The sequence below is a fragment of the Corella eumyota genome, chromosome 3 (genome assembly GCF_963082875.1).
Source record: "Corella eumyota chromosome 3, kaCorEumy4.1, whole genome shotgun sequence".
NCBI classification, from domain to species: domain Eukaryota; kingdom Metazoa; phylum Chordata; class Ascidiacea; order Phlebobranchia; family Corellidae; genus Corella; species Corella eumyota.
This window is the reverse complement of record NC_137492.1, coordinates 4,149,156-4,167,902: the sequence shown is the minus strand read 5'-3', so window position 1 is coordinate 4,167,902 and position 18,747 is coordinate 4,149,156. Positions and strand designations below refer to the sequence as shown.

The window sequence follows — 18,747 nt, the reverse complement described above, 5'->3', positions numbered from 1 at the left end:
ATTTTAAATGAGTTGATAATTGTGTTATATGTTATTTGGATAAGGCTTTATATGGGTTAGGCTGGTGCAAGTAAAATATTAACCGATATTTACACAAACGGATATCATTCAGAATTCAATTTAAAGTATCTTTTATAGTTTTTTTGCTAGTATGGTCATCTACAGTATTAAACTATGTATATGTTCGTGGAATTTTAAGTTAGGTATTTAAAAACGCATGTACTAATTAAAATGTTTTATCTAATGTGGGAATGTTAAGACTTTGTTCAATATTATCAAGTACTAATTATACAGAACATTTTTTATCTTTGTGTATTATCAGTATAATAACAGCGTTGGATTATATTGGGCCCTGCGGACACAAAATAGTTTTATGTTTTTGTATAGCAAGTCAGTATGCCAATTTTGGCAAAAATTTCAAAAACGTGATATTTTTCAGATAATTTTATTTTTAGTGATGAGAAAATAGATTCCAGTAAGTGGAGGTAAGACCTTAAAATATCATAATCTTCTTATATTTTACCAGGCTTTAAGATTGCTTTAAACAGTAAAAGTTTTCAGGTGTTTACCATTAAAAACATTTTAAAAGGGTGTATTTTGTAATTTAATTAACTTTTAAAAACTTTAAGATAGATTAATTGCCTGAATTATCAAAATTTATTAAAAAATAAGAGAATTACATTAAAAAATATTTAAAATGATATAGCTGACCTAGTTGGCCATAAATGATAACTGTTAGCATAACTTACAATTTTATTTACTTGACTTAAGTTTTTAACTTATGCGTTTGTTCAATCGATAATGGAAATGAAATTGGCCTGACTAAAACGCCAGGCCCATTTAGCGTCTAGACCACAAAAATAAAACTGACTAAGTAATACAGGAACTAAACTATTCCAGCTTAGATGGTCTACTAAATAGGTTGTAAAGACTGGAAAACGTTACTGGATCAATGAATGACGAAACAGTCCATTGTTGTCAATTGTTTTGAAACAAACGCGTGACTATAAACTAGTAGGCGACCGATTTAGATAATTTTTTGTGTGTTAGTTGTGTGTACGAGTTTAAAGTCTAAAGTTTATGTAGAATAAAATATTGGGAATTTACCACGTCAAATTTAGAATGTTTAAACTTAACAGTATGTAGGAAATGTAATCAGACCGTTTTTGTGTAATTGAGACGCTTAGATAAACAAAAAAGTATTTGCTTTCTAAACTTTAAACTCGCCAATTTAGTTACATTCAGAAAACTGTCACAATTTTTTTTTTAATGTAAAACAGAGCTTTTATTGAGAGAGAATTGTAGGTAATTTGTGGTTAAAATCCCACATAAAACAAGTGTTATTTTTATTTTCAAAACCATAATAATGCTACCTTGTATTTATACCAAAGCAGTTATTTAAGTAAAATTGGTCAATTTAAATTCGAAACTTTTTGAAATTCAACGAAATCTTTTTTTATTAGAATTAAAAAGCATTTTGTGTCAATAAGAAATGTAGGTTGTAAAAAATAGGGCAAATTTAAAACCTGTTTTAAGAATATTTATTTACAATTTCAAATCTAATTGTGGGAAAAATACTGTCACTAAACAACCTAAGCACTTGGAAACGAAAATGGGCATGACCTAGGCCAAAACCAAAGAGTTATTTTTGCTAATTTAAGTCAGGTTATAGCCTAGCCCTGTTTTGTTTTAAATTTGAACGACGCAAATAGCCGCACCAATGCGTTTAAGGATATCAAGTTACATTCCTAAAATGCATATAGAAGTAGAGCCTAGTGTATCCTGCTATTGGTTATTAGTAGAGCTTGTTAAGCAGTTTTGTCGTACTAAGCTTCAGTTTAAAGCACTTCAGGCCGTAAGTTTGAATTATAAATAGCAGGCTACACATATGTGTTTGAGTAATTTAATATTAAATACACGAGTGGTGTATAAAAAATTTATAATTTATTTATTTTAGCAATAGTTAAGCGATGTTTTTCAAAAAATGTGTTTAATTTAAGAATCAAATTTTAAATGGATTTTTATTAACTACACCAAGAAAACACCAGAATATACAAAATGGATATTATGACTCGAAGCACCACATGGAATATCGGTAAGTAGCGTGACGTCGTTATTAATTACTTCATAAGTAATTTTTATTGTCTTAAATTTAATTATACAGTAAAGTAAGTGTTTATATAATTGGTAGGTGGGTATAATAGGATATTTCCGCTGCGGAAAAAATACTTATTGTTTTTGATGGTGTAATATGAATAACGTGTAAAGTTGGGAAATATAATTTCCTTAAACAACAAGCTTATAAAAAATTACAACAACTTTTTGAGGGTTTTAATGTTACACAAACTAGCGTTAGTTAGTTAAAAAAATAAAATTTTTTGTTACATTCACATAAAAATCATATATTTTAAAAAGGTAAACACGCGCTAAATAATTGTTTTGTTTACTTTTTTTAACCCAAAAATGCTCAGAAAAAACTAATTCTTTTAAATCTTTAAATCTTTAGTCACTTAAAACCCCAGACGAAAATAAAGTGATTCATAATCCTAAACCATTATGATCGATGTCAATGAACCTTATTGTTAAGTAATATTATCCGAAAATCAAATACATTTTAAGTGTAGCCAATAAGTAAAGACACTAAAAAAAAATTAAATCTTGGTATTAGTAACTTATTTGACATTTGCTTGTTTTTTATATGTAAATACCCTGTATTATTGTACCTAAATATTTTGCGCGATTGCTGCCTTTAAAATACAGCCAAGTGTATAATTTTGACGCAAGAATTGTATTGTGTTTTTTATGGCCATGACATCCTATGGCTAACCAGCCAACCGTTAACTGTACAAGTATAGCGGCCCTTCTTTGAAAAATCTTTAATTTTAAAAGCGAAAATGTCAAGATTTTTGTGTGGATTTTGATTAGGTGTTTGCTAGTGCACTTGTACTTAAATATAGTGTATGTTGTTTAAATATTAAATACATGTGTTTAAAAGGGTATGCGTGATTTAAATACGTCTATTGGTAAGTTAGTATGTGTAGTATGGTGGTGTATATGGCAGCTTTAAACTTTTTTTCAGAGATTTACTATTCGTTTATTTAAAATTTGTGATATTTATTTTAATAAAAAAGTTTTAATTTAGTTAGTGATAAGTTATATTTTTTTGTCAGATAACTACTTGAATAAAGCGTTTCATTCTAAGTTTTTTTATATTTATACTTAAAAAATGACCATAGCCTATTTATTTATTTTGTTAATTATTTAAAAAAAAAAGTGTATATATACTCTGCGTTTCAGAATACGAAGCGAAAACCTAAAAAAACTTTTTTTCTTGTGATAAATCTCTTTTTTTATTTAAGTAACAGTAATTGATAGCCAAAAACCACGAAAAAATATATTTAGTACATTCCTAAGACTTCACTTATTAGTGATGGATAATGGCTTAACATTAATAACCTTACGAATATAACTCACATTGTTTATGGCCAGTAGAGCGAAAATTGTGCTGTGCAGAGCGGGCCTCGCCAGCAACGTTGTTTCGATAGGATTATTACGGCTTTATTGAGATATATTGGGCGGACTGGGTGTAAAATTCGCCTTTTATTAAGTGGTTCGCGGTTATATTTTAGCTGGGTGGTGTGATATTGAATTTCATGATTTTTTACAAAAATGTCAGAATTTTAAAATACACGTTTAGTTTTTATCAAATATTAATATTTAAGTTTAGGTTTATAACCGCAAGAAATATTAAACATTTTTAAAATAGTGTGGTTACAGTTATTTTAAAACTAAATTGGGAGTTAGTTTATAGTTATTTTCAGTCCGTATGTTTTACTTGACATTCAACTTTAGATTCAATTTTGCAGCAAAATATGCAACGTATAGCAGAACAGTATTATACTCATAATATTTACACATATGTACAATCCTACTTGGACTTGGGAGTGTGTCTTAACGACTATTTTCTTGTCAAATGCTCATCTCTAGTTGGGCTCTATACACAGATAACAAGCAGTCGAGTAGTTGTGCTTGAGAATAGTTTTCAAACGTAGCCTGAGGGCATTGCTAAAACGGATCTTACAAATGTTGGCCGTTTTTTTATCTTGATTTTACTGCTAGGTCACTGTTGCAGTAAAAGTTCAGAAGTTTGGTTGTTAAAAATTCAACTAAAACAGATTTTAGGCTAGCTGTAGTTTTAGATGAAGTTAATATCGAAATGTTAGTTTTGAGAAATAAAATAAAGATGTAGATATGTGATAATACCTAATATATAACTTAAAACAGGTTAATACTGCTTATTTGTTCGTACTAATTGGCCCACAATCTAATAATTGTAAGCTATATACTAGTTATAAGGGATAGGCCAAAATTCCATTAAAATTACTTATTATTAATTTCGTCACTACGGTTTTTGATTCGCTTCGGCGATTTTATAACAATAATTGACTTGCTCGTCAAGTTTATGAGCTTAGTTTAACTAGAACTTAAACAGAATAGTGATGTTAGTATTATATTAAAAGAAAGTTATAGCAAAGTTCAACTTTTATATTTTAGTTTAAATAATAAAGGATTTTCAGGGAAAGATATTAAGCAAATACGACTATTGTTATCTTTGTTAATTTAAATATGTAATCAGTTATTTATTTAAGGTGTAGTGCCAGTTAAAAAATCTAAAAAAATGGTACTATCTAAAAAATAACGTTTTAGGACATATATTAACAAGTAAAACGTATTGAAAACTTCGGACATTACGTCTTAACTTTCCCAAAAGCGGAAAGCCAATAAAGGCGATCTACTTTTTACCTTTATTACAAACGTGTTTGAGTTCGCATCTGAAATGGAGTGTTTACATAAGCCCTCTTAGCTCACTGTAGGGCCGAGCTTCGTGTAGATTTTAGTAAGAGCCTTTTAGTCAGAGTGCTGGTACTAAGAGTTATGTGTGCTCACTATATCGTAGTTTGTCAACACTGTTGTATTTGATCAAGTTCTAGAATTTGCGAAGTGACATAGGATATTCTAGTATAGAATACGTAAATACATGTTCTTTTAAGATTTTGTGTGCCTAGAATTTTAAACAAGTTTTTCCAGATATTAAGGTTCTAGTGAATATAATAAATTACCATTGGTATTAAGTAAAATTACTGCTATAGTATTGTTAAATAGTTAACATTAGCTAGTTAATACTATTAAGCATAAAATCCGTTTCACATTTTAATTTAACCCATAACAAGCAAAATCTAGGAAACAAAAATAAACATAAAGCACATGTGAAAATATTTATAACTCTAGTTATAAATTAAATTAGTTTTGTCAGGTTTTGGAATTGACTAGTGTTAATGGATTGGTTATCGCTTTAAAGACGCATATTAATATAAAAGTTAACACGTCTAGTCTAGACTTAAAAGAGTACTAAGCGACAGGATAAGTTAAAATAATTGAACTTGGTAGGCCTATTAAAATTTTGAAATTGGTACTCCAATAAAAATTTTGAAACTGTAAGAATATATATGTAGAAATGTAGATTTTATTAGTTAAATCGTTTAAGATGAATTTTTTAATTTTAGGTATAATTAAAATTAGAAATCAGATAGTTACAAATTTTTTTTTAAATAAATTAAATTTTTTAGGTTTTTTTCCTTTTTTATCTAGCCATTATTACTAAGCCAAAATCACATAACACTTGTATACAATATTAGTCACTTGCTTGTTAGTACATTCTTTACGTGATGATTTCACTTCGGCAAATGAAAAATAACTCAAAGTAAAATGTTGGGAGAAAAGAAATAAGGTTAATTAAATCGGATAATATATTTTGCTGAAGGAATAAAAATGCCAAAATCTTGGAATATTCGAAAAATTTTGCGACTAGACTCCAAATCTCATGGTATTGGTTTGGAAATTTATTTTAAATGTTGTATTTAAGGGGGATATTATATTTTAAACATAACTAAGATTTTTTTTTCAAAATTAGGTCAAATATGTTGTTAGATAATACCTATGCTAATATTTCTAAATATAGGAAAAAAACGTCCACGCTGCGTTTGCGTTATTGATTTTATTCCAATTGAAATAATACCCATTCTTATTTTAATAAAACGTGTTTTTATTAACAATATATGGAAAAAATACAAAAATAATTAGCCTTTAAAATAATGAATATCAAAAAGGGTAGCAAGAATTTAATGAATCAATTTAAAATGCCATGAATATAAAATGATCATTTTCTAAATTGGTTACTGCAGAAAATTTCCAGATTCCAATCAAAAGTAATTTCCCTAATTGGCGAGTAAATTAGACCACATTAATATATAAAAATGCCATCGGGTTGTCAATACCTATTCAGCTAAACATCGATTTTTTAGCCAGGCTTGCTTAGAAAAAAATAGAAGTTTTTTTTAATATGTTCAAGGTCTGTTGTCGGCAGGTCTGATATTTAGTTTTGTAAGAAATTTACTATCAAAGCGGTTATCGCTTAAAAATCGTAGATAACTAGATAAAGTCAATTAGTAAAGATTTTCGCCAGCTGATAAGGTTATTTTTTCCGTTGAAAGTTTCGTAACTTACTTACGGGTTTTAAACTAAAAGTTTTAACTTTTAAAACGGTTATTAAATTAACTAGAATACAGCAGTTTTTTTAACATTTGTAAAACCCATTTACAATCAAAAATTTGAATGAAACTAACTTTTCGCGCGAAAATTAAAAATAAATGGTGTATATCTTTTACGTATAATAATTACTGCCTAATCTTATTTTCAAATTAAATATTATCAGTTTATTAACATTCTACATATTTGTAATTTTCAAACTAATTCCGCCTAATTAAAAAAACAGTTATACAAAAAAGGCTAATTAAGATCTGTACTGGTAGTATACAACAATGTTTTGTACACGTTATCGATTTTTAACCTAGTTTAACATTGGTAATACAGTCAGAAACTCGTTAGACAGAATAGTAATCGATCGATAATTTAGTTTTTTTTATGCGTTTAAAATGTGCAAAAAATTCTTTTTATTTGTGTCTTAATGAAAAAGAGTAGCAATAAAAATGCCAGTATGTTTATGTGCTTAAGGAAAATAAGGAGTTACTAAAGCAAAACATAATATTTCGCTTGTGATAAGTTGTCTTAAAAGCACACCAGAACTCTAAACCAATATTCCGGGTTCTTTGAAGATTTGTAACATAAACCTTCTGGTATAGCCTAAATATAACTTCCATATAGCTAGTCTAAGCTTTAATTGTAGCCTTGTCGCTTTTGGGCTTAGGATTGTTACGCTAAAATCTAACCTTGTTTATGTTATAGCAGGTCACGGTGCTGACAGCAAAAAGGGCGAGAAAGTAGACACCAAGCCGCCTAAGAGAAAAGCTCCGGCTCCGCCAAATAAACCGAACAAGCTAAAAGCCCAGCTCACCTCCCAAAGTCAACTCGACCCCGCTAAATCGTACCCTGGAAGTAGCAGTAGCGGTAGTTGGTCTGGCAGCAGCACCGGTTTTAGTCCAAGTAGCGACAGTTTTACGTCAAGTTCTTTGTCTAGCAGTACTCTGGGTACTGGTAACGGTATCGACGCTATTACGGTGCGAAATTTACCCGAAAACGATCTTTCAAAAGTTTTAAAACTTTCCGAAAACTCAACAGAATCAAAAAACAATAAAAATGTTTCAGAGTTAACAAAATCTCACACACCGAAATCTAATTCTAAAGAAAATTTAGTAAATGGTGCAATAAACTCTGAAAATACTGAAACAGAGGTAAGCAATTGTTCGAACCTAACAGGCTACGTTGAAAACGCTTTATTAGCATCATCGGGGCCTACAGATTCCGCCCACCGGGTATCGAACACTCATCTCCCGCCGAGACTTTTGTCGTTCGAGTCGTCCTCGACACTTGACCAAGACGGACTAAAAACATCACAGGCAGAAACAGCGAAGTCAAGTCTAGCGACTGAGGTACGACTTGATTACGTTAGCCTCGACTACGTGCGATCTGCAGCAGCTCAGGGCAGAAATCGCCGCAAAGATAAAGAAGACGACGAAAATACCCTACGAAGTACTAGTAGCCTGAGCAGCAGTTTTATATCGCCCATAGACAGTGATGATGGCAGTACGATAGGCAGCGACGTTGTGGAGAACTTATACAACAAAATTACAGCCGCCACTGCTAAGCATTCGCAAAAATCTCAGTCAAAATCCGTATCGAGCGGAGACATCCACACGGATTTGTATCCGCGGATTTTTCCTGGGCATCGTTTGTCAAAAAGCGAAGAAGTTCTAAGCGAAAAACCGGAGCTTAAACTCTCCACAAACGAGACGACTTCTACTGAAAAAGTAAACGATTTTCTTCAGCGGAATTTCAACGCTAACAACAACAACGCGACCGCGGACGACAACTCACCTGACATCGACCCTTATGACGTCATACACGATGGAAAACAAGGAATTAGAAAGTGCCCGAATTGCTTTGGCGTGACCGAAACGCCGGGCGAAGAAATGTCGAAGGCCATGTCAAAAGCAATCGATTTTCTAGGTAATTTTATAAGCTTACTTTAATTAAAATCTAGTATTATAGTTACTCAATTTATTAGTTTTTTGGTTACATGTAAAAATATTTTAAAATTTAGATTGCAAATCTTTTTTTAGGTGAAGTTAGAATAAAATTTTAAGTTAATTAAGATAAAACTAATTCAAATTTATTTTTATATGTATAGGAAAATGCATGTGTAGTTCCACTACCGGGGAATACCCGGAAAATGTCACGGACATCGATTATTGCAACAGTAACTTGAAGGAAGTGCCACCAGACGTATGGCAACATTCCGCAACTTTGTTAAGACTCCTGCTCGAATCAAACACAATAACAGAATTACCGAGGGTAAAAATAATATTTCGATTTGAAAAAAAATAAAATATATACATTTTTTTATTACTTGGCTTTTTAACAAAAAAAAATCCCTTTTTTTTGAACTATAACCTAGATAACTATCATAAATGTTTACATCGGCCCTTAAATCATAGTTAATTTTTGATTTACTAAACGTTATTTCACGATGCTACTATATATTCGTTTATTTAAATAGTAATTTTTCATAACATTCGTCGTTTAAATTTTTTATCCAATTTTTAGGAATTATTTACGTGCCAAAGTCTGGAGTATTTATCAATAAGCGATAATGATGTTGGTATAATACCACCAACCCTTGCTAGTCTAGTTAATCTTAAACATTTGGACATCAGCAAAAACGGTAAATTAATTAATTTTTCTATTTTTTTGCGTTTTTTAAAACGTTTTATGTAATATTATTCACATTTGTTAAATTTTTTTTTTTTTTGTACAATATGTTTTTTAAGTTTTTTGATTTATTACGTGTTTTAATTATGACGTATTTTTTTAATTGTTACGTCACAGTGATCGAAGATGTACCGGAATGTATACGATGTTGTAAAAGTTTAGAGGTTTTGGACGCTAGTGTTAATCCAATCGAAAGGTAAAACATAATTCTAAAATTTTTTGAAATAAATTTTTAAAATTTGCCCTTTTTCTTGTAAAAAATTAAAATTAAATTGTAAATTTAAATCTTTTAAGCTTAATTAATTAGATTATACTAGTATGTAAGCACTTAGTGCAAAGTTTGGTTATATGTTTATTAACCTTAATCCTATTACGCACAATATATCATGTCACAACACTTGTATAACTCCATTCTTTACATATTTGCGTTTATACAACATTTAATAAATATTTAACGTGACGTTTGAAAATTTACGTCTACCGATTTTGAATGTTTTAAAATTAAAATCACTTAGGTTAGCCTATATTACAAAGAAAAATGTTATTACGTATTTTAAACATGAAAAAAATAATTCTATAAAATTAACAAAAATGCCGTTTTGTTTCTTTATCTAATAAAAAAACGACGATAAAATTTAATAAAAATGTTTTTTTTTATTTTATTTTTAGATTATCTGAAGGATTTACGCAGCTGATGAGTTTACGCGAACTTTATATGAACGACTGTTTTTTTGATTTTCTGCCTGCCAATTTCGGTCGTATGTCTCAACTTAAAGTGCTGGAACTAAGAGACAACCAACTCCAAATATTACCCAAGTCGATGCGAAGATTGGTCCAGTTGAATAGGCTCGATTTGGGAGGGAATGCATTTCAAGAATGGGTAAAAAAAATATTCCATGTTTGTTTTAAATTTTTTTAAATATCAAATGAATAAAATATATTTAAACAGGCTAATATAAACTAAAAAAAATATCTAAACTTATATATTTTTTTTGATTAAATTCCAATATTTAAAATAAACGTCTTCGATCGTTATAAACTCATCAATAATTTATAACTTTTTCTTGATTTTAATTAATTAATGTATATATAACCTAAAATACAATGTAAATTATTGAACAACCTGTTTACGTTAACTAAAATAATAAAAAGTTCAAAAGGTTAAAAAGCGTCTGACAGTCCCAATTTAAAAAAATCGTTTTTAAATTTTTTTTTGCGACATAATTTTGAAATATATATTTTATTGTCATACTGTATTTGTAACAGTTTACTTAACGTAAAAATAATGCGTGGGCCTATAATTTAAATAAAACACGTGGGTTTAAATTGTACGTTAAATAGTCGTAAATAGGAAGTAAATTCAATTTCCACTTTGACATTACGCTCACAAAATACGTTCTTTTACTTAACAATATAAAGTAGGCTAACGATATATGACATTTTTTTGCCAATATTTTAAAAATTGTAACGGTAATTTTGTTCACTTGCAAATAAAACTATTTAAAAACTAATTTTGGAAAGGTCTGGCTTATTTCAAAGGTTATCCAGTTTTGTCATTACTGATTAGTTAAAGAAAAAAACATTTTTTAAATAATATAATCTAATATTTTTAACTAACCTATGAATGTTAATATACTTACATTTACATAGTTTTGCATAAAACTACTTAAAAAATTTAAAATTTGATTCGGTTTTAAGCAAGTTCTTACCGATTTTGTAAAACTCTAATCTTAAAATTTTAATAAAATTACTAAAATTTAAAAATTTTTATTTTTTAGCCTGATGTTATCAGCAAATTACTTGAACTCAAAGAATTGTGGCTGGACTGTAACGAACTCAACAAAATTCCCTCAGACATTGGAGATTTGACTCATCTTACCTACTTAGACTTAAGTCGAAACTTTCTTGAGTTAATTCCGAGTCAAGTTGGACAATTGGAGTGTCTGACAGATTTATTATTGTCAGAAAACAGTCTGACAGAACTCCCTGACACAATAGGTAAATATTAAAAAAAAAATTTATTAAAAAAATTTTTAAAAAAAATATTTTTGAAGCTAAATTTTTAAAAATATTTTTTTGCGCATTATACTAAAGTTTATAGATTTTTATTTATTTTTTTTATATTTTTAAGGTTTTCTTCGGAATTTAACAATTCTGAATCTTGAATTCAATCAACTGACGAGTATACCAGATAGTATCGGCAAACTAACCAGCCTTCAAGAGCTTGAAATTTCCCATAACAAAATCACAAATCTTCCAAGCTCAATTGGCAACCTAAAATCATTGCAAGCATTCTTATTAGACGAAAACGAAATTCAGATAATACCCAGTGAGATCGGAAAATGTTCGGAATTAAAAATCTTGCAATTGAGTCGGAATGAAATCACTGAATTGCCGGAATCGTTGGGTGATCTGGCAAATTTAAGAGTGCTCAACATTTGTCAAAACCAGTAAGTGTATTTGTGGAATTTAATTGGCCTTACTTTTAATTGGTGGTTATGTTGTATAGGTAAACTAATGTTTTTGTTTTGATGGTGCTCAGTGAAGGGTTTTATTAAATGCTTTAATAGGCTATTTAAAGTTCATGGTAGGCCTTGGCATTATATTTTACTATTTTATTTTAATTTTTAAATAGTTCCAATACAGAAAATAAATTTTTATAGCTCACGTTAATATTTTATTACCTAAAATTTTTATGTAAGGACTTTTTTAAAAATAATTAGTTTTTATTATTTTTATTATTTTTAATTATTTGTATTATTTTCCTGCAGTATACCTCATCTACCAATTAGTATGGTAAAGTTAGCTGGGTTAGATGCTTTGTGGATAAGTCCAAACCAATCAAAACCAAATGTTCCACTGCATGCTGAGATTGACACAAAAACTGGACGCCGAATTTTGACAAATGTTTTGTTTCCCCAGCAGGACAAAGGTTGCTAAAAATTTAATTTTTGACACGATTTTTTGGCTATAAGTTTTCGGCCAGTAGGCATCAATTAATGCAAAAAGAAAATAATTTTTGAATAAGCCCAAATATTAATTACATTTACCCAGAAACAACTTACATTTACCCAGAAATAACTTAAAAAAAAATATTTCTATAGGTTCAGATAGGTCAAACAATTCACTTAGTATACTAGATGATGACGAAGAAGCATATGCCAATGATGCAGCCGACGATGCGGACATGGAACTATATTTAAACAAAGAACGTGGAAAAACTCACGTCGTGTTTAACCTTGATGCGATTACTTACAGTGATGATGTTGTAATAATGGAAACTGAAGATGATCTGGTTGAGGATAAACTAAAAAATAGGTGAATAAAAAATGATTTGAATATTTTTTTTCTAAAGTATTTTCTTTTATTTGTAATAGTTATAAAGTATTTTAAATTTGTTTTTTTGCCAAATTTTTTTTTAATATAAATTTTTTGTAGTAATGCAATTGATGAATTACTTAATTATAACAACAAAGAAAAACAAGAAGTTGTGAAAATGGATATTACCCCAACAGAAGGTAAAAAAATGGCATACAAATTTTCTGTTAAAATCCTTTATTTTTTATTTTTAAAACTATCTTTAAAAATATATTTATATATAACTATGTGTTATAAAAACTTTTTTTAGATCCCATTCCTAGAAAGTCATCGAAGCCAAAACCTAAAGCAGACAACTTTTCCGTTAATGTTCCTGATGTTATCACCCCACCTAGTGGTTTATCTGTGAAATCTTCACCTGAGAATATTCTAAATGACAACAATTTTGATGATTCCAGGCCCCAATTAAAAACAGCAAACATTTTAAAAGTTAAATTAAACAAAGAAACTGAAAAATCTAAGGAGTCCAATAAAAAAATAAAATCAGAAATCACAGATAAAAAACTCAAAATAAGCACAGATAAAAAAACTGTTGTTTCTGAATTTTCGGAACCAAAGTTATCAAATTTCGAATCTCCAAGCTCAAAATCAAATATTCCAAAAGAAGATGAAATTGATGATGTTATTCCTCCAAGAGCGGGTGAGATAAGAGCTTGGACCTCCAGCTCCAATATTCCTTTGGATTTATCTGAAACTACTGAGCCTATTGATATTGGTGAACCTATGGACATAGAGGTGCCAGATAGTAAACACATATCTAACACAAGCATTGTTTTGGATAACAAACATAAACCAAAATCAGATGTAAAAACGTTAAAAGAGAAATTCACTAGTGATGATGCTGCATTTAGCAGTGCTGACAACTTATTAGAGCGCTTGGAAAAAATGGCTAAGCGAAAATCAAACTCTGTAACTTCACCAGAGAAAACTTTACCACCAAAACCTGAAAAATCTGTCCATAAACTTAACAAAACCGTGGATGTAAGTGTAAATCATGATCCGCCTAGTGGTTTTAAAACAAAATCCACTCAAAATGACACTGTGTTTGGGTTTGAAAATATTCCATTTATGGATAGCGACGACGAAAATTCGCCAACAAATCTTAAAAAAGATCAAATATTGACTAGAAATCCACCTATTGAAGAAACAGAAACGACTTTCAAACCACCTTTAAAAATCCTCGAATCAGATGCTTTTAATTTATCTCCGAATTTTGTCATCGAAGGAAAGTCTTCTTCAGTGACCTCCGGTGAGAGTTTGCCAGCTACTGACCACGATTCAGGAGTCGGTAATGATGTTGAAAGTCAAGAATCGATCCCAGATGAAAGTAACAATGTTGTGATCAAAATACCACCCAAAACTGTGCATATGTCATCACAAAATTATGATACTAAGAGCACAAGATATGTTGATTCATCAGCGATTCGAAGGAATAAAGGTGGTTGGTTAGGCGTTGTCAGAACCGAAAAAACTGAAGAAAAATCTCCTGAAGTTAAAGTTTTATCTAAAAAAGAGTCTCCAAAAACCATATCACCTTCAAACAAAGACACTTATCAAAAAGAGAAGTCAACATATCATATCAAACCACATTACTTGGATTCGACCACTGTAACATATAGCCATGATTACAACCAAGCCAAAGCTTCAAAAAATCAAAACAAAAATAATCCAAATAAAGTTTCAGAAAATATCAAGAAATTTGAGAAGTTTTTCGAAAACGATATACCAGTTCCAAAAACAGAAGTTCAAATAGTAGAACCAAATTACAGAAGTCTACCCAGACCTCCTAAAGACACAAATGTCGTTGAAAATAATCAAAAATCAACTCCGCCCAAATCTAGCACTTCTACGATGATAGTTTCTCCCTACAAATCGACTGATAACATATTAAACCTGTCTTCAGAGGTGCCATACAGTCTTACTGAAAATGAGATTACCTTTGGCAATTCTGGTAGCGACATCACATTCCAAGTTGAACCAAACAAGCCTAAAGTCCAACCATTAAATGATATTCAGCCTAAACCAAAACAAAATGTGGTTGTTAGTAGAAGAAATAGTAACAGGAAATCTAAATTTGAAGAAGCGCTAGCTGCAACAAAACACAAACATTTTAGAGACAAACTCGAGAAAATGATGATTGAGAAAAGCCCAACACATGTTAGTAGTCGTAGAAATTCAAGATCTTCTAATTTACCAAATATGACGAGAATAACATCTCCTGTACCAAGAGCATTATCACCACATGGTAACTCTACACCTTTAGAACAGTTAACAGCAGAGGATACATACCATGATCAAACCAACGGAATAAATAACCCCCAAGTTCAAAGATCATCGTCATTTCATAGTAAGTTGCGGGAAAAACTTAATGTCCCAGTTTCAACTGCCCCCGTACCCAGTCATGGTAACCCAAGGGTGCGCAATGGCCCGTCCAAAATAAATTCCAATCCATTTGGAAGACGTGGTTCAAGCCAAAGAAGTTCTATTCGAAGTGCTTCCGGGTACGAAGAAGACAAAAGTAAAGATCTCAATGAGCCAGAAAATAAAAAGACCCTTGAAGAACAATTAGGTCAATTATTGCTCGACAGCCCCCAAACTGATAATAACATGACCCCCAAAGGTTTTGTACCTTATGTTAACAGCGATTACATAAAATCAGACACTGCGATGTTGTCACCCCCTCCTGTTAATCGAACATCTGGTGTTTTTGGTGGACCCAAAAAAGCTCCCATGCCAGCAGACTGGAAGCATCAACTTTTGCGACACTTGGAAAGAAAACGTCAAGAAAAAGATGAACTTAACTACATTCATTCTCCCAATGCTAAAACTAAAACACTTCCAAATCATTCTGACGTAAATTTTTTCAACAAAAACACAGAATTTCGCCGAAATGACAACACAAGGCGATCTTTAGGTCAGGAATCGATTAAAAGTCGTAACAATAACATGGAACGATCTATAACAGCACCACAAATTGGTTCGCGACCTGAACCAGCAAATAATTTTGTTCGGACTGGGACCAGCGGACAACCCAAAGTTGGTGGCAAGCGGTCATCAGGTCGATATTTACGCACTCGAACGCCAGGGCCAGAAATGGACAGTCGGTCGAAACAAGTGGATCAAATTGTTAGGCCTAAAAGTGCAATGGACATGCCAACATCCATGCCAAATGTGTTAAGCTCTGGGCAGAATTATGGAAGATATTCTGATTGGGATGTCACCAAACAACCTCCACCAGAAAAATCTGTGGTAATTTTAATTTATTTTAAATATCAAATTGGTTAAATTTTTACTAGTCGATAGCCTTCTCCGTGGTCGAATTTTAATTTTGTGATATAATATTAACTCTCAACTAATTGTTGCCTGTGATAAGTTACCTGTACACCACAAATGAAAGCTTTTTTTATTTTGTAGTCCTAAAAATTGGACTATATACACACAATCTTACATAAATCGTCCACTAAGCTGCATTAAATTTTGATTATTGTTATTTTTTAAATTTGTACTTTAAAAAATTTTTTATTTGTTTTTTAAAACCATTTATTTTTATTTTTTTTAGAAAAAGGCAGAGTTTTCACCACCGAGTTACGAAGATCATATAATGCGTAGAACAACAACCAACAAAGACAATTATAATGACTATGTCAACATCGAAAATATTGATCAACTGAGAAGTTCAAAAAGATATCAAGACAAGAGATTAATTGAACCAAATAATGAATATTACCAACAGCCTAACTACCCTTTAAGACAAACAGGGTCACATGAGTCTGTATTGAATTCAAAGTAAGAAATATTAGAAGTATAATTTATTTAAGTTTATTTTTATATAAAAAAATAAATTTTTTATTTTTAAAAAATTTTGTTTTTTTTGCAGACCGGAGAAAACGTATCAATCAACGAACTTTGACCCCTCACCTCAACATGCCCCAGTTATTCGGCCTTCCAACTCACATGACTCCATGCTTGACAACAACCACTATCAAAACAACCAATATAACCCCAACCATGGCTACCCTCAATACCAAGACCCCAATCAACATTATTATGACCCCCCATCCAGAATAAATGCTAACTATGGGGTAATACCTGCCCCACCTATGAAAAGAGCACCTAAAATTCCCCCCAGAGAAAAATCAGGGTCAAAACACAGGGGTGACCATCAAAGGCCGAGCAATTATGGGGTTTTTCCACCTCCCCCAATGGGCTTCAATGATGACTATGAGGGAATTCCCCCATTATCACCCTCTCTGCAAAGGAATTATAATGAGAAAGAAGATGAAAGGTAAAAAGAGGGTTCTTTTGGGGTTATTATATATAACATTACCTTTTTTAAATTCTATTTTAACAAATTGATTTTTTTTAGTGTTGCATCAGCTTTCCGGCCTTACCACCAACAACAACCACCCCCTCGAAACCATAGCAACCATAGCAGACAACCAAAACAACGTTATAACCATATGAATGAACAACACTATCAGCCAAGAAATGTTATCGACCATCACAGGTAAAAAAATTATTTTTAAATTACAAATTAACAAGTACATGTTTATATTTTTTAGCACATTTAAAGCTGGTATTTTTATACAGGCTTTAAAAAAGATTGAATAAATTTTAAAAACAAATTTTTTACATTTTTTTAAGATATCACCACCAACTGGACAGGGGTTTATCCCATCAGGGAAGGAAGGGTTATAACCATCGAAATGACGATTATGCTCCAAGAAAGAATCATTTTAATTTAATGGATGAGGATTTATCGGCAGAAAGCGATCCAAGGTTTGTTAAACTTTGAAAATTAAAAAAAAATATATATATTTGGGGTAAAAAATAAAATTTTTTTATATATTTTTTTTTTAATTAAAATGAGAAAAAAAAATTAAATAAAAATGTTTTTTTAGTTTATCGGGAGAAATTCCTCGTCATTGGAGAGAAGCAGAAGCGGGTATCGAACTTGTGACCGTGACTGTTCGCAAAAACCCTACATTTGGTTTCCACATAATGGGGGGTATTGATGCTGGCGGTAACCCCTACAGACCTGACGACGATGGAGTTTTTATCACCTATGTTGCCCCATCGGGTGCAGCAGATGGGTATGTGCAACCCGGTGACAAAATTTTACTGGTAAGTTTTGGGTTTGATTCCCAATGAGGGCAAAATTTTTAAAAATTTTTTTTAATGTAATAAATTTTCAAATTCAAGTACTTACTGTGTTACACTTAATATAAATTTTTTTAATTTTTTTTTTAGGTAAACGGATCAGATTTTGTTGGTATAAGCCACAAACGTGCAGTCGATTTACTCAGAAACGCTGGCCAAGTTGCTGTGTTAGTTGTCGAAAGACTTATTGGAAGGCCAGTTTAAAAGTTCAACTTTAGATTTTAAATTACATGATGTCAAAAAAACGTATTTTTACTCGCTGCTAAAATATTGTTGTGTCATAATTTAAATAATTTTCATATGAAATATTATACGAATATTTTCCAAGACGTTTTTGATTATCACTTTGTTTTTCTGATTTTATTTTATTTTTTTTATTCTTTTTATATTCTGTTTTCAATGAAAGTGGTTTCGTTTGTAAATAATTGCTTTTGTAATTTAACTGATTCTTTTACTGCTATTTTAATGCAGTTTTTTCTTTATTTTGCTGCCCAAATTTATCGTTTTTCTTTTTCTCGATTCGCCAGTATTATTGTCCTTATTGTATCGTTATTATATTAATATCAAATTTTTTATCAATACAAAAACTAAAAATAAATTTTTATTTTGACTTTGTAAAATGTTACGTTTTCACACGTCCTCGAAACTTAAAAGATAAGGTCAGAGCACATTTTTGTTGATATCACCTTAAAGCAGTTATGCTAATAACAAAAGAATTTTGCCTTTTTCTCACTACAGGCATAAAACGTCAACGTTCGTAAAGTTGGCTAGTGTAGAAAGGTTACCATTAATATAAAGTGTTTTTGAAATTAAGTGTATAGTTTACATTAGGTTGGTACGACAATAAACGTTACTAGATTGGACAACCCTTATTTATGCTAAGACAGTTAGTTAACTAGTACAGAGTTAAGAGGAAAACACAAA

The 18,747-nt window shown here is 30.7% G+C and overlaps 1 protein-coding gene across 3 annotated transcripts; it reads left to right on the top strand.

Moving 5' to 3' along the window:
* The first annotated feature begins 1,956 nt into the window (after positions 1–1,956).
* On the top strand, positions 1,957–18,388 carry LOC145744786 (uncharacterized). 3 transcript variants are annotated; one of them, XM_082562731.1, is made up of 18 exons: positions 1,957–2,095; positions 7,303–8,523; positions 8,705–8,868; positions 9,121–9,238; positions 9,403–9,481; positions 9,955–10,165; positions 11,064–11,283; positions 11,417–11,735; positions 12,057–12,217; positions 12,390–12,603; positions 12,724–12,803; positions 12,914–15,912; positions 16,223–16,449; positions 16,541–16,948; positions 17,030–17,170; positions 17,308–17,442; positions 17,565–17,787; positions 17,914–18,388. In XM_082562731.1, exons 1-18 carry the CDS (start codon positions 2,059–2,061, stop codon positions 18,025–18,027), a joined length of 7,071 nt encoding a protein of 2,356 aa, XP_082418857.1. In that variant the 5' UTR covers positions 1,957–2,058; the 3' UTR covers positions 18,028–18,388. The 3 variants fall into 3 exon arrangements, with proteins under 3 accessions (XP_082418857.1, XP_082418858.1, XP_082418856.1); XM_082562732.1 differs by having other exon boundaries at positions 1,963–2,095; positions 7,306–8,523; XM_082562730.1 differs by lacking the exon at positions 1,957–2,095 and adding an exon at positions 4,948–5,884.
* The last annotated feature ends 359 nt before the right edge of the window (positions 18,389–18,747 follow it).

Coding starts and splice junctions, on each gene's coding strand:
- LOC145744786 (XM_082562730.1), top strand. CDS start 5,830: ATGCCAAAATCTTGGAATATTCGAAAAATTTTGCGACTAGACTCCAAA. Junction 12,218..12,389: donor GTTTCCCCAGCAGGACAAAG/GTTGCTAAAAAT, acceptor ATATTTCTATAG/GTTCAGATAGGTCAAACAAT. Junction 15,913..16,222: donor CTCCACCAGAAAAATCTGTG/GTAATTTTAATT, acceptor TATTTTTTTTAG/AAAAAGGCAGAGTTTTCACC.